Source organism: Myodes glareolus, chromosome 3, assembly GCF_982192425.1.
Source record: "Myodes glareolus chromosome 3, mMyoGla1.1, whole genome shotgun sequence".
Lineage (NCBI taxonomy): Eukaryota > Metazoa > Chordata > Mammalia > Rodentia > Cricetidae > Myodes > Myodes glareolus.
Window position 1 is genome coordinate 8676808 of NC_142028.1, and position 14535 is coordinate 8691342.

Sequence of the window (14535 nt, forward strand, 5' to 3'; positions counted from 1 at the left end):
AGGGAGATGTATTTGACTGTTGAAACTCAGACAGGCATGTTACAAAGATAGAGACCAAGGATAGTGACAAACATCCTACAGAGGACAGTAACCCAAACCAAAGAACTGCAAACCAAAATAGTCCTACAGCTGAAGACAATCAAGCGATGTGTCTAGCTCATCACAGTAGGAAGATGGCAGCTGCAAGGTCTTTTTTTTTTTTAACCTAGTATCTGACATTATACTCTACACTGTGGGTGTGTTGGTGGTTTCGTGTGTGTGTGTGTGTGTGTGTGTGTGTGTGTGTGTGTGTATGTGCGTGTGTGTGCACACAAGTGTGGAGGTCAGACACTGGATATTCACATCAATCCCTCTCCATCCTATTTTTTGAAAGAGTCTCTTTCAGTGAACCTGGAAGTTTATAGTTTCAATTTAACTGGCTGGCCAGCAAGCCCCAGAGATCCTCCTGCCTCCATCCCCCCAGCCCTGGGGCTCTGGATAAGTTTGGATGCTGAGGATCAAGACTCAGTTCCTCGTGCTTCTACAGCAAGCACTTTGCCCACTGAACCGTCGACGCAGACCCGTCTCTTGCTGTGTCTATCACACCCTTCTCTTTATGTAGGAAAACCTGTCCATTGTAAAATCCAGCTTTAAGAGGGCCATGGGAAGGTAGAAAACGGAAGCCAAATGAGAAAGGAGCACATTGGGGCTGAGGTAAAGGATTCAGAGTTTGTGTGTCATACGACCAGCTCTGAGGGCATTCCTGCTATGGTGAAAGCAAGCCTACCGCAAACATCTGGGACTCTGCATGTATTTTTAATGCAAAAATCAGAACGTAAAAATTTATTGCTGAGAAGGGGCTTCCATCCTAAGTGATTCATAAGGTGGTTGAGTTGATATGATTCATGAATTTTTAATATCCATGTATAATAACCATTGAGTAGTGGAGGGAATACTGCTCAAATAATTATGGATGGATTGATGGTGGCCCATTTAATTTTTAAGATTTATATTTCATGTATATGAGTATTTGTTTGTCCACTGAAGTAAAAAAAGGATGCCCCCTAAAACTGAAAGTTACAAGCGGTCATGAACTCCCATTTAGATGCTGGGAATTGAACCCAGGTCCTCTACAAGAACAGCCAGTGCTCTTAACCTCTGAGACATCTCTCCATTGTGATGTTAGATTATGACTATGCGTATATAATCTTACCCATTTCCATTCAGTCAATGTAAAAATTAACTGACAAGTGTCTGATTTCCAATAATTAATCTAGGTAAAAATTTAAGGAAGTGGGAACTTGAGACCACCATGACATGGCCTCGCCAGATCCACGTTCGCTATTGACAAGTAGAGAGGCCAAGGGCAAACTTAAGCTCTAACAATGTAATTACTTTGCCAGCTGATTTTGCTCCTTCCTCCCAGTATGGATCTAGTTCTGTGTGGCACAAGACAAGGAGGAAGACAAGAGCAGTAAGCAGCTTAGGATGGTTTAGGGAACTGGGATCCAGTCTTGTAGCTCTAAGATTTGCCGGAAAGAAGTAGGAGACTGAAGAGAAAAGGAAGGGGCTGAGGGGTTTCTGAAGAAAGCCGCCCTCTTTCTTTGATGAACTAGTGATGTAAAATCCCATTTGAGTTTTCTTAGTCATTTGATGTTTTCAGAGCATGAACATCCTTATGTGCTGTTTGATTTTTGTCAAGTTGACACAAGCTGGGATCAACGGGAAGAGGGAACCTCAGCTGAGTAAACATCTCCAGGGATTGGCCTGTCGGCAAGTCTGGGGGGGCATTTTCTTGGACACTGATTACAGAGGAGGGGTCCAGCCAAGAGTGCGTGGTGCCACCCCTGGACAGGCGACTTGGTGTGTGTAAGAAAACAGGCCGAGCAAGCCACGGAGAGCAAGTCATTAAGCAGTGCTCCTCCATGGCGTCTGCTTTGGTTCCTGCCTCCAGGATCCTGCTTTGAATTCCTGCCGATTTCCTTCAGTGATGGACTGTGACCCAAGAAGTGAAATAAATCCCTTTCCTTCCCATGTTGGTTTCCATTATTGTTTTATTACAGCAACAGAAAACAAAACTAAGACAGTATACAACTATGCAAAGGAGCATGTTCTCAAAGGTAGATCGACCTGAAGCTATAATCTGAAATATATTTTAATTTTGTTGTCTTATGGTATTTGCATAGAATGGTCCTGGGGTCCCCGATGATGGTTCTGCCAGCTGATCTACAGCTGTAGATTCGGGCTGCATTCTTTGCTTCATCTGATCCATTTCTTTACCTCCTTGTAGGAGTGGCTAACTAGGATAACGAGTAGTCCAGGTCTCCATGCCTCCTCTCCTCAGGCCCCAGCTGTTAAATGAGATTGTTCCTCTCAGATGAGCCACAGTAGCTGCTGCTGAATGCAGCACGGCTGGACTGGAGGTTTGCTTGATTTTACTTGTTTCCTATTCTCAGGCAACGAAGATAATCCAGTAGCTTATTAAAAATCATATTTGACAGCAGATTCCTAAAATTTCTCTCTGGAGATTCAGAATCTTATCTCTATATCATTCTTGTACCAGGTAGGACGTTTGGGTTGCTGTGATTTAAAACACTCCAATCAAAATCAACTTAGGGGAGTGAATGGTTTATTTAGGTTACACTTCCAGGTTACAGTCCATGTGGGAAGGAAATCAGGGAAGGAACCCAAGCATAAACTTAAAGAAGAGACCACGGATCAATGCTGCTTGCTGGCTTATTGCAGGCTCATGCGTTGCTAGCTATTTTTACACATCCTGGGACCACTCGCCTAGGGAATAGTGCCACCTACAGTGGGTTAAGTCTTTCTGTATCAATGAACAATCGAGAGGCTCCCTCATAGACATGCCACACATGGGCCAATTTTATAAAGAAAATTACTCAATCAAGACTTCTTTTCCAGGTAATTCTAGAATATGTCAAGTTGACAACTAATGTTACTAGGAGAGAGACCTTATTTTTCTCAACAAATAGCCTAAATATCATATCAACATTATGAAATATTTTATGTGATATAGCATAGACAATAGTAACAAAAGTTAACTAAATTGAGTCAACTGGCCTGCATAACTTTTGCCAGAATATGAAATATCAGGCATGTGTATGACTTCACTCTCTTGAATTTACATGAGCCTTTGTGAGATTGTGTGACATAAATATAAAGTGAGGTCAGAGTTCCAGTGTATACAAGATGTTTGGCTCTTAAACTTCAGGATAAAAGTTAGCATGTATGTGAAAAGAGCATGACATCTCAAATATTTCACTAGGTTCTACTAGAACTATCTGAGCCTCATGCAATAAATTATTGGTTACTTGATAGTATCAGCGGCGATAGACAGGGCATGGTGGCACACATCTCTGATCCTAGCACTTGAGAGGGAGCGGCAAGAGGATCAGGACAACAAACAAACAAACAAATCATCGTGGTATTGAAGATCAGACGAGCGATTTGGAGTATCTATAATGAGATCTGCGAATGTAAATAACTGTCTTCCAGGAGTTGAAATGTGTTTGCTTCAGCTTACATGGCTGTTTATGTTTAGATGTTCGTAAAACATTTATCATTTGGAACTATTCAAAAAGTAAACAAAATCCTGGGGACTATCATTTTCTGTATAAGAGAAATAATTACAAAGTCACAATGTTTGTAAAAGTTTCACTGTGGCAACCTCATTCGACAATCCGCTGAGCAGCACAAAGGAAAGCGCTCTCCTCCCTGCTTGATGGTGGACTGGGGAGAAATGTTTCCTTGACCGTGGAATTTACTTAGAGTCTTTTATATGCCAATTATTGGTTTATATCATAATGTATGCTTTACTGGTAAGAATAGAGGTTGACCATGCTAAGCAGTTCAATTATTTTTTTTTCTAAATAAGATACTGCAAGTGAAACACAAGGTAGATAATGCTGTGCCTTCCATGATTATGGCCATGCCCATAACTCTGAGAATGCACACCACCAACAAAGAGGTCAAGCCCATCTTACGGTTAAGTGCTGCAGAATTTTCACTTAGTCAAAAAAACGATAATTAATAGAAAAATTGGAGTGTTCTGCAAGTTTCCTGTTCTTCACAAATAGCGGGCCTTGCGTTGTGATCTCAGCAGCAGTAAATTATTAAAATGGACCAAATTGTGAGATATAGTATAATGGAAGAAAATTATTACGCAGTTCCTAGCATGCAGATCATACGTGTGAGTTGCCATTAAATATACCAATAGTCTGTCACAAGGTGGAGGAGCGTCTAAAGGGCAAATCTGAATGACATTTCTATCAAATTGGAACTGTCAACCTGTCACATGTCCTTGGGGCCCTGCACTTTCTGCCTTTCAGACATGTGCCCTACCTTGAAGGACACACTAAGAGATCCAGTGCATCTTTAGCTTCCATAAACAACTGAGTCGCCCGTCAGCATGCACTTGTAATAGCTGTTAGTGTTTAAAGCTCAGACCTGTGCATTTCACTGTGCCATCCCTCCCCCCGCCCCCCCCCCCCCGTTCCCTCCAGCGCATCAGTCCTGCCACCCCTCCTGCAGGTCCACACTCACCCTCTCCTGTCTGTCTGCTCCCAGTCTCCCACTCCGGATGTGGGGATGCACCTGCCTTATCCTCCCATCGTCTTACTACGCCGTCAGGAGCAGTCACTGCCTTTAACCTCCCAAAGCTTTCCAGGGAACATTCTACAAGGGTTGTTGGTCCTCTCCTCAGGATGTCACTGAAGTCCCAGCTTTCACACAGAGGGCAGACACAAGAGCGCCGTGGGGTAGGGAGAGGAACGGGTGGGACATTTACAGCTACACAGTAAGTAGCCTTAATAATCTACCAGGCTGTCAGGATCCTAGGCCTAACCGATGGAGAAGGTACAGATTCTTATCCCAGAACTCCTCACTCTGCCCCCTGCACCAGGCCAATCTTTGTAGCCCTGGGTTTTTATGCACGCAACTGTTTCTAATTGTATTAGTATATATCCCAACCAAACTTCAAAGAATGTAGTCATACTACATATTTTAAATTGCATACCCTTCCATTGAGGAAGCTTTTTGAAACCTAATATAACTTTTTAAAAACTGCCTCTTTTATAAATCAATAGCTGCCAACCTTTCGAGTACAATAGAATTACTGGAAAATACACATTCAAACACAGGTTGTTGGACCCCACATCCAAGTATCTGTAACAGTTTGCCCTGCGGCCAGTTCTCGGGCTCCACAGCGGTGCTGGCTCGTGAACAGCCCTCCAGAACCACTCTTCACGGAATGGACACACGCATTACTTCAGGGTTTCTGCCAGCTGAGGTTCTGACTGAACAGCTCAACCAAGAGTTCCACATTAAGTTGAAGACCTTTATACCTTTTGAGGTGTAAAAATAATTTTCTCCAAGTCATATACCCTATCAGTGAGGGAACTATCTTATTTTACTACTTACCAAGAGTCTATTAATGAATAGCAATTCATATAATAGCCATTAACTTACTATATTTCTCTGATGGTACCAGATGGCCAATTTGAATTACCTCATTGGTTTAAGCAACAATTACAACAAAATGTGCTTTTCTTTGCAGTGCAAATAAGATCTAAAGAAAGTGGTTATAAGAATCTGTTTGCCTAGGTTGTCATCCAGTTTCTTAAATGCGCAGAATCTATAACTTTATCATAAGACCCCTTCAAAACACAAGCTTGCACAACACGCCTTCTTGTCTTGTGTCATTGTGATTTTCCCTATAAAACGATTAGTTTTAGTAGCTTGTATCTGCATATATGTATAAATATATGTATATATTTATGTGTGTATGTATATGTAATATATGTGGTCACATTCTACTGTCCCTGAGAGTCTAAGAGTTCCAGTTATAGCTATGTGTGAAGCTTTTGCCTTTTAGTTTATTTTTTAAGAGGTATAAATGGCTAATTGTAGTGAGAAATGCTTCCAAAATTTGCTCATATATAAGCATACATGTATATTTGCATGTATAAATATGTATGTATATAGTGGACAGTTAATTTTTTGTTGAGATTAGCATATGCCTGCCTGCTCTCTATTTACCCTTTTTGATTAAAGATATTTTCACTTCAAAGCAAAGTTCCTGCTTTTATATATATATACTCTTAGCTCATGAAATAATATTTAAAAGGAATTAAACCTTTATTCTATAGTAAAATTTCAGTAGTACTGAATCTGATATTAACAACTGTAAGAATATTCCAATTTTAGAGCAAAGGAATAGAATAATGTGTAATGATGAGCAGCAATGCAGTGTTGCCTTTTCTGATTCTCATGATGCAATAGAAACAGCAGAACTGCATCCAGAAATGCTATGGGAGCTAGTAGAGAAGGGTATAAAATCAAACTACACTCTTCAAGCATAAAATAACTGATGTCACTAACTGTACCATGCTGGTCTCAAACAGATGTTCACGCCAAGGAATATTTTGAGCATTCTTCTGGATTCTATGTTATGAATGTGGTGATGTTTGTTTGGGAGTTATCATAATGTTAATCGCGTTTATTTTCATTTGTAGATAAAAATCTAAAATTATTTCTGTGAAACATGGGGGAATAATTATTTTCTTAGAAAGTTGTATTATTAGTTTTTTTCTATTTTTTTTTATCCAGTTGGGAGAGCAGTTCTATTCAGAGCTATACACAGAGAGTTGGTTCAGGTGCTGTGTCTACACCAGAGATCTAAAAACAAAACCAAGAGAGAAAAAGCTGACCAGCAGCATAATCCTCTATGAACTGTGTATAAATGACTCTCAATGAAAGGGCATGTTGTCAGAGAATAGCTTCCTAAGAGCAGTTCGCACTGCCACATCACGTGAGAGCTTTCTGTGTGCACTTGCTGCTGCACACCAGGGCTCTGTAATGTGCCATTGAAAGGGACATGATGTTAGCAGCAAACCCCGCCCTGTAATGCTGATCACGGACGGGCAACGGCAGGCTGTGGGGTGGTTTGTCTGGATGTCTCTGATTAGCGTTTCCTGTCACAGCTCATGTTCTAATGATCCTTGCAGGATGAAGTGGCCCAGCCACTGAACCTATCAGCTAAACCCAAGACCTCTGATGGCAAATCACCCACATCACCCACCTCTCCCCACATGCCAGCTCTGAGAATAAACAGTGGGGCGGGCCCCCTCAAAGCCTCTGCCCCAGCAGCGTTAGCTAGTCCTTCAACGAGAGTTAGCACAATAGGTAAGTTCTCTTTCTCTTGTTTTTGTTGACTTTCCATTTGTGGCAATTGAATGAATCATCTACGACGGCATGTCGCACACAGGCTGTAGACGGCTTGAGCAAATGAGGGAGATGTAATTTGAGTTACTACCATAAGGTCTGTTTAAACATGCAAGTGAAATTTCTGCTCAAATTTCTATGCCCCTGACAAGCTAAAAGTACTAGTTATTGTTATGTGTGAAACTTAGTTTATTTTTCTGAAAGAGGCGTAAATGTCTAATTGTAGTGAAAAGTGGTTCCAGGATTTTGCTCCCAAGTTTCTTTCCTTTTCTCTCACTGAGATTTTTTTTTCCATTGCTGTGATGTGTACAAATGTATAGAGGGATCCATTTTTGTTCGGGTCAACTGTCAACCACAGAATATGAAATTTGTTCTGTTCCACTCTGACTGAAAACTCCGACTGCACCCAAACAGGGATTGTGAAAAGCAGCACCTTTGGTTTGCCTGTAACTACAGTTTCTGATGAGTTAACCAACACTATTATTTGTATTTTTCATGCATGAATTAAAACACACTCAATTCAGCACATATTCCTGGATACAGTCATTCCTTCTCGCTGATTAGGAAGCCTCCAGCACAGATTAGCCCCAGTGTAGAACAAGATTACCTTGGGAGATGTTAGAATCTAGTTCATAAATGCTGAAGGCTACTCCAGAGCACATTTGTAATCCTGTAGTCAAAGAGGTGAGCGTTAGATGCCTGGGAAGAACCAAGATCGACTAAGTGACAAACAGCGCTACTCAAACTTGCCTTTGAAGAACTGATGCATTCATAGGCATTCTAGGCTGTAAGAAAAGAAGAGAGGCTCAGGACAATAAGTGTCTATCAAATGCAGAAACTTGCCTATGAAGCTGAATAACACAGCAGAAAGTGGTGAGGGAGAAAAGGGGAATCGTGGCTGGGATGCAATGGAACGTGCTCATATGCGATTTTGACCTTCCCTTCCCAGAGCGATGTGATCAGAACTTTAAGTATTGATGAATGAACAACAGTGTCTAGTGAAAGCGCTGTTGTCATGTGTGGTAGTCGTGTGTTGCGTGAGGCCACGAAAGGAAGTCTGACAAAGCCATCTCGCCAGAGTGCAGACAGAGGAGCAGGAGTTTGAATTATCATGAACCAGAAGAAAGCAGGGCAGAATTGGAAGGTAGACATAAAGATGAAACTTAGTATGTGCTGACTTCCAAGAACAAGGAAGCGTTTACCTACAAGTGCTCAGAAGGAAACAGCGAAGCTATTTGATATGCCAAAGCTACAGAGATTATTCTTTGCCTAGAGCATTTCACCAGAAACCAGTGTGTAAGAACCACAGAGGATACCAACTGGATTAGCTAACAGTTGTATAAAAACCAACCCCACGCCTGCCCTTCGCTGTACACTTGCTCAGTTTGTAAGGGGAAACTCTGCTAATTATTGCTGCCTTAGGATATTTCAAAAGATTGTAAGTGAAATGCTGGTCAGAGCATCAGACCCCTTTGGACCACTCATTTGCCTCACTGGTAGCTGGAAACCTCCATTCTTAATCATGGAAACCCTCCCTGTAGCTGCTTATAGCATGGCAGGATAACTTCCCAGGAGAACAGAAAGCCAGGGTGATGGTGGCCTTTTCACCAAATCCACATCAAATCTGTTCTACTGAAACCCCATGCCACAAAAAGGGAATTAGCCTCCAACTTCTGAAGGGAAAAATTTCAAAGATTATTTGAATGTATTTTAATTCTACCACACATTTTTCTAGGTAGAAAACTTCTGCAAAAGACTGTCCAAAACAATGAAGAATAAATGCCATGTATATATAAGTAGTATGGGCAAGTCTTCAGTCAGTGAAGAAGCACAAGGGAAGCACAAGAAAGTCACACTGGGGGACAAAGCCTATATATGAAAGCATTGTGGGGAGACCATCAGTCAGTGAGTAAAGCTCCTCGTAAAATAACATGAAAAATCTCACAAAGAAAAGATATCCTACTTATGCGAGCAGTTCGTAGTAGCTTTCATTTCTTCCAGTCAGCTCTAAGCTCATAAAGAACTTACCTGGCAGAGAAACCAGTTCACGTGGAACGGTGGTGGCACACTCTACAGAAGAGCGGAGGAACACGAAGCAGAAAGACCTTGGGCTTTAGCTGGTGTTCACAGATAGGTAGACTCTGAAAACCAAGGGGAGTCATTCCACCAGACCCCCTGGTGCAGCAGTTTGGAGAATGGGGGCAGCCCAGTGAAGGATAATGTTCAGTCAGCGAGGTGGACTTGCCTTGTAAATGTGGTGTTGAGAAGAAGCTGGCTGAACTGAGTAGACATGGAGATGGATAGGTAGGTAGGTAGGTAGGTAGGTAGATGATAGATAGACAGACAGATAGATAGATAGATAGATAGATAGATAGATAGATAGATAGATAGATAGATAGATAGATGATAGACAGACGATGATTGATAGATAGATAGATAGATAGATAGATAGACACAGATAGATAGATAGATAGATAGATAGATAGATAGATAGATAGATAGATAGATAGATAGATAGACAGTCAGACAAATATTCCTCTCCGAAGAGAAGGAGGAGAAAGCAGAGAGATGCAGAGCCCTCGGAGTGAGGCAACAGTCTTTACATCAAAGAGAGAGGACTGCTGGCAGAACCGGCCTGAGGAAAAGGAGAAACTAGGCCTTTGGTTTGAGACAGAAGGAAATAGAAAATTAGTCCAGGTTCAGAGACATTGAAAACTAGACATAGAAAAAAACCATATTTTCAAATGTTTTAATTTTACAAACCACAACTCCAGATGATTTGTTAGTAAGAATTCAGCTCGTGGCAGGGCATTCCGATGAGAACAGTGAGAACTGAGGGCTGGAACCTGCACGCACGTCTCACCACAGTGCTCCATAGTCTGCTCAGTCCTAGAGGACAGACGACTAGATGTGCTTCTGTGTGCTGAACATGTAAGAAAATATTTGACTTGGCAAAAAGGGTTCTCTTCCTTTAAAAAATGGAGTTCATAAATATCACAGTGTTGACATCTGGCTGACTTTAAAATATGACTCAAACTCTGCTTTCTAATAGAATTATTATAATGTATATATATATAAATTTATAGATAAACATGTATAACCATATATGCATGTGTGTAGATAGTTTTACTTCAGCATCCCCAAAGATTAAGTCTAGCCGAGTATTTTATAAAGGCAAGGATGTATTTAAAGATACTTATTCTATGGATTTCTCTGTTACTGTAAGAAAACATCTTCTTCCCCCACCCTGTAGAGGCCTCTCTCCGTATCTACAGCCCTCATATTTTCCAAGGGTTTGAGGCCACTACAATTTACTTTTCTCTTTTCAACAAATGTAGATGTTGAAAGCTGAAACTATAATGAGAAATAATGTAGTTGGATAAAAGCCGGGAGGATTAATGGTGTTGTAAAGGTCACCCTGAAAGAAAAATTAATGTGGTAGGCCATTAATAAAGCATGGAAAACTGTGGACCAAAAGATAACTTTGAGTTATCCTTAATGACACTCAGCTATTTGCTCCATCTCTATTAGCTACACATACAGAAAGCGACTTTTTGAGGCTGGTGGCCACGATGCTCTAACGAGTATGCTCTCCAAGAACGCTCTTGATTGGCAGACACGTGGTCCCAGAAAACAGCGCTTCAGCACAAACAGCCCCGAAGAACACCGGGTCATTTGAGACTCACTGGGCAGACGTCAGTGTGTCTGCACAGGCCCTTTCTACCTATGTTTGACTATGTTTATCTACATAAACATTCTTCCAAGTATTTCTTTTATCCATTTCCTCATTGTGCCTATTCTAAAAATGTAGGCCCTTAGCTAGAGCAGACACCCATGCTATCTAGTCCAGCATTCCTACTTTGTAGGGAACTGAGGGAGGTAGTTGCCTGTGCATGCATCCAGAGTAAATTCCTTGGGGACATAAACAGTCGTATGGCTCTAATTTCATTTGTGTTTTAGTGACAAGAAGCCAATCCTGGGTCTCCCAGATGCAAAGCCTGTGCTTCATGACTGAGGATCACTCCGAGGCCCCCTTATTTTATTTTAATCAAATATATGTGGGGTAACTGTCTTAGTCAGGGTTCCTATTGCTGTGAAGAGACAGTGTGAGCACAGCCAGTTTATAAGGAAAACATGTCATGGGGGGCTTGCTCACAGTTCAGAGGTTATTGCCATCGAGAGAAGCACAGCAGCGTGCAGGCAGATATGGTGCTAGAGGAGCTGAGAACCCTGCATCTCGACTCACAGGCGACAGGAAATGGTCTGTCTCACTGGGTGTGGCTTGAGCATATATGAGACCTCAAAGTCCACCTCGACAGTGACACACTTCCTCCAACAAGGCCACACCTCCTAAAAGTGCCAGTCCCTGTGGGGGCCATTTTCTTTCAAACCACCACAGTAACCTAGCAATTAATTTGTCTGCACTTACCTCCTTAGGGAGCCCAGCAGTTTGTCTGTCCTTACCTCCATAGGGCAGCAGCTAAGGTCCCTGAGTGGGCATTCTTTCTAGCTGCATGTTACCTCTCTGGCTAGATAAGTTGTCTTACTGATTTATCTTTCCTCTCACCCATGAAAATGAATGTTAAAAACCTTCTGTGTGGGCCAATGCATGGCTGAGCACGTAAGGGTGCTTATTGCTAAGCCTGACTTCTGAGTTCAAATTCTAGGATGTACATGATGGAATGAGAGACCTGACTTATGCAAATTGTCATCTGACCTCTACACACACACACACACACACACACACACACACACGTAAACAAACGAAAGAAAGAAGGAAAAAATAAAGAAAACAAAGAAAGGGAGTAAGAAAAAGAAGATGAAATAAAGAAGAAAGAAAAGGAAAGAGAAAAAGAAGAAAAGATACCTAAAACATATTTATAAAACACCTTCTCTAGGGTTTTCCAACCGTGGGAAGCAGCAGAAGCCGCATGTACCGAGGCTTATGAGCTCAAATAACTTGGTTTCATGTTAGAACATGATACTCTCACCCTAAAAACCCTCACAGGCCCATGAAAACTCAAACCACTTAGGCTGTCCTTGATAGGCACAGACTGACCTAATCAATGTAAAAGGAATTACCTTCAAGAGCATTGATTGCATTATCAACATAGCCCAGGCTGGCCTCAGACCCTGAAGCATCACCTTCCAGCCTCTCTCCTAAGTCCTGGGATTACAGCCATGACCCACTATGCCTGGATATGACTTTACATTTTTAATGGGAAAAAAAAATGACAGGAAGGATACACTGAGACAAACTGCTCGTTGAGATCAGCGACTAAGTGGGAATATTATAACTCGCAGAAAGCCGCTGCTTCACCAGGAAGTGAACAGTGTCATTCTGCCACATCTGGAAATAATTCACAACTTCATGGCACGTCATAGTTTGCACAGTGTTGTCATGCTTATGATTTAACTCTGACTGTCTCAGCTGCAGAAATGGGTACTGTGTATTCAGGTGCTGGTATTTAATAACTATACACAAGAACAGAAAATTTTGTGGGAAAAATCATGAGAAACTAGAACTTTTCTTTGGATCTAGAATGTTTTGAAGGATCATTGAGATGGTTCAGTGGGTAACAAGGATTTCCCTAGGAGCCTGAAGACCTGAGTTCAAGGCCTGGGGCCCACATGGTAAAAGGGGAGCAATGGCTCCCATAGCTTAACTTCATATCCCACCTGTGTGCCATGAGAGCCAAACTTGTATGTGTGTATAGACAGTCACATATACAACCACACACACTAGACAAATGTCATCTGAATAAATCAAAAGGTTTTACCCAAAGTATATATATATATATATATATATATAGTAAGAAAGAATTTGCCTTGTCTTGGTATCACCCGCTAGCTCCGTGAACTTTTGACAGTTCTGTGCCGTGCAGTGAAGCTTCCTATTGAAATGAACTTGGAATTACGTAAAGGCAGGCACTCACAGAAATACGTGCACATTCCTTCAAAATAGAACAAATAGTCACACTAAAAACACATGCACTTGGTGTGGAGAGATGGCACAGTGGTTAAGAGCATTTGCTGCTCTTGCAGAGGACCAGATTTCTGTTCCCAGCGCCCACATCAGAAGACTCATGCAGGCTGTAACTGCAGCTCCAGGGGAGCCAATGCCCTCTTCCATCTTCTGAGGACACTGTGCTCATGTATGTGCACATGTGCACACATACACACACACATGGACATGCGTGCACACACAGACACACACACGCAGACACACAGAGACAGAGAGAAAATTAAAAGTAGAAGAGACTATTCTGAAATGCCCTTGAGTCGGTTGTGAACTGACAAGCCAAGACGACGTGTTAGGCCAGCACAGGCCTGGGGGACAAGGAAAGCATTCACGAGGCATCAAAGGAGCAGATAAGAAGGCTGCACATGACTTGCCCGGAGCATGTCTGGTATATTTCAGAGAGGTCCTCACAGACAGAATAATGCCTGAATAAATTGCCAAACAAAGCAGTGAGGGAGAGCACTTCAGCAAATGAGAGCCTCACGAGACAGGAACCAGGAAAGTCTTGGGACTGGGTGACCTCCCTTTGAAACTCACGTAGGAACTCCCGAGGGAGACACAAGGAGCATGGAACAGTCAAGCATCTGACAACCGAAGAAGCTTTTTAGGCCCCGTCAAAGCTCTTGGCACTAATCGCAGAACGATGATTTGGGGGAAACATTAAAGGCTTTGGAAAGTTATCATGTGTCCAGGCACGGCTGAAGGTTGGCATCACTGGGAGAGTCTCAAGGCACACACCCGTAGCCAAGGCTTGGAAGACGGTTGGCGTGACTTCAGGATGTCCGACAGTTACAAGCCATGACAGATCATCGGGCATGGAATGCTGCTTTGAGCACCAGGATACCAAGAGATGGGTTTTTAAACAGAGGCTTCTACATCCAAATAGTTTGTCTGGAAGCAGAGAAAAGGCGGACTGGGAACATAACTGTGGAGATAACAAAGCAGTAAAGTGGGATTAGCCTAAATGAAGGATGGGGTGACTTCAGCGAAAACAGGGACCATGGGGTTGGGGAAGCAAATGTAAGAGCTGAGGAATGGGTGGACAACAATGAGACTTGGCTGTCTGCTATCCAAGTAAGGTAAAGAATCTAATCTTAGATAACATCCAAGTGACGGCGTAGGCAGCTGGAGAGTTTGTGGGGTACAGGAAGGGCGGCCTGAGGCAGGAGGGGACAATAAGTTCTGGGATACACAGATTGCCTTTTGGCCTCATAGGGCACACAGGTAGAGGAGCCCAGTGGGAAGGTATCTGAACACTAACTAGGGTATGCAGCTGACAATAGTTGTTTGTA

The 14535-nt window shown here is 42.3% G+C and overlaps 1 protein-coding gene across 6 annotated transcripts in view; it reads left to right on the top strand.

The window, feature by feature from the left end:
* Positions 1-14535, top strand: part of Sox5 (SRY-box transcription factor 5) — a 982978-nt gene that overhangs the window by 931344 nt on the left and 37099 nt on the right. For all 6 annotated transcript variants that reach the window (XM_048432629.3, XM_048432630.3, XM_048432628.3 and 3 more), the window contains one exon: positions 7005-7182. In XM_048432629.3, the coding sequence (XP_048288586.1) occupies positions 7005-7182 (178 nt within the window). The remainder of the gene's footprint in view (positions 1-7004; positions 7183-14535) is intronic.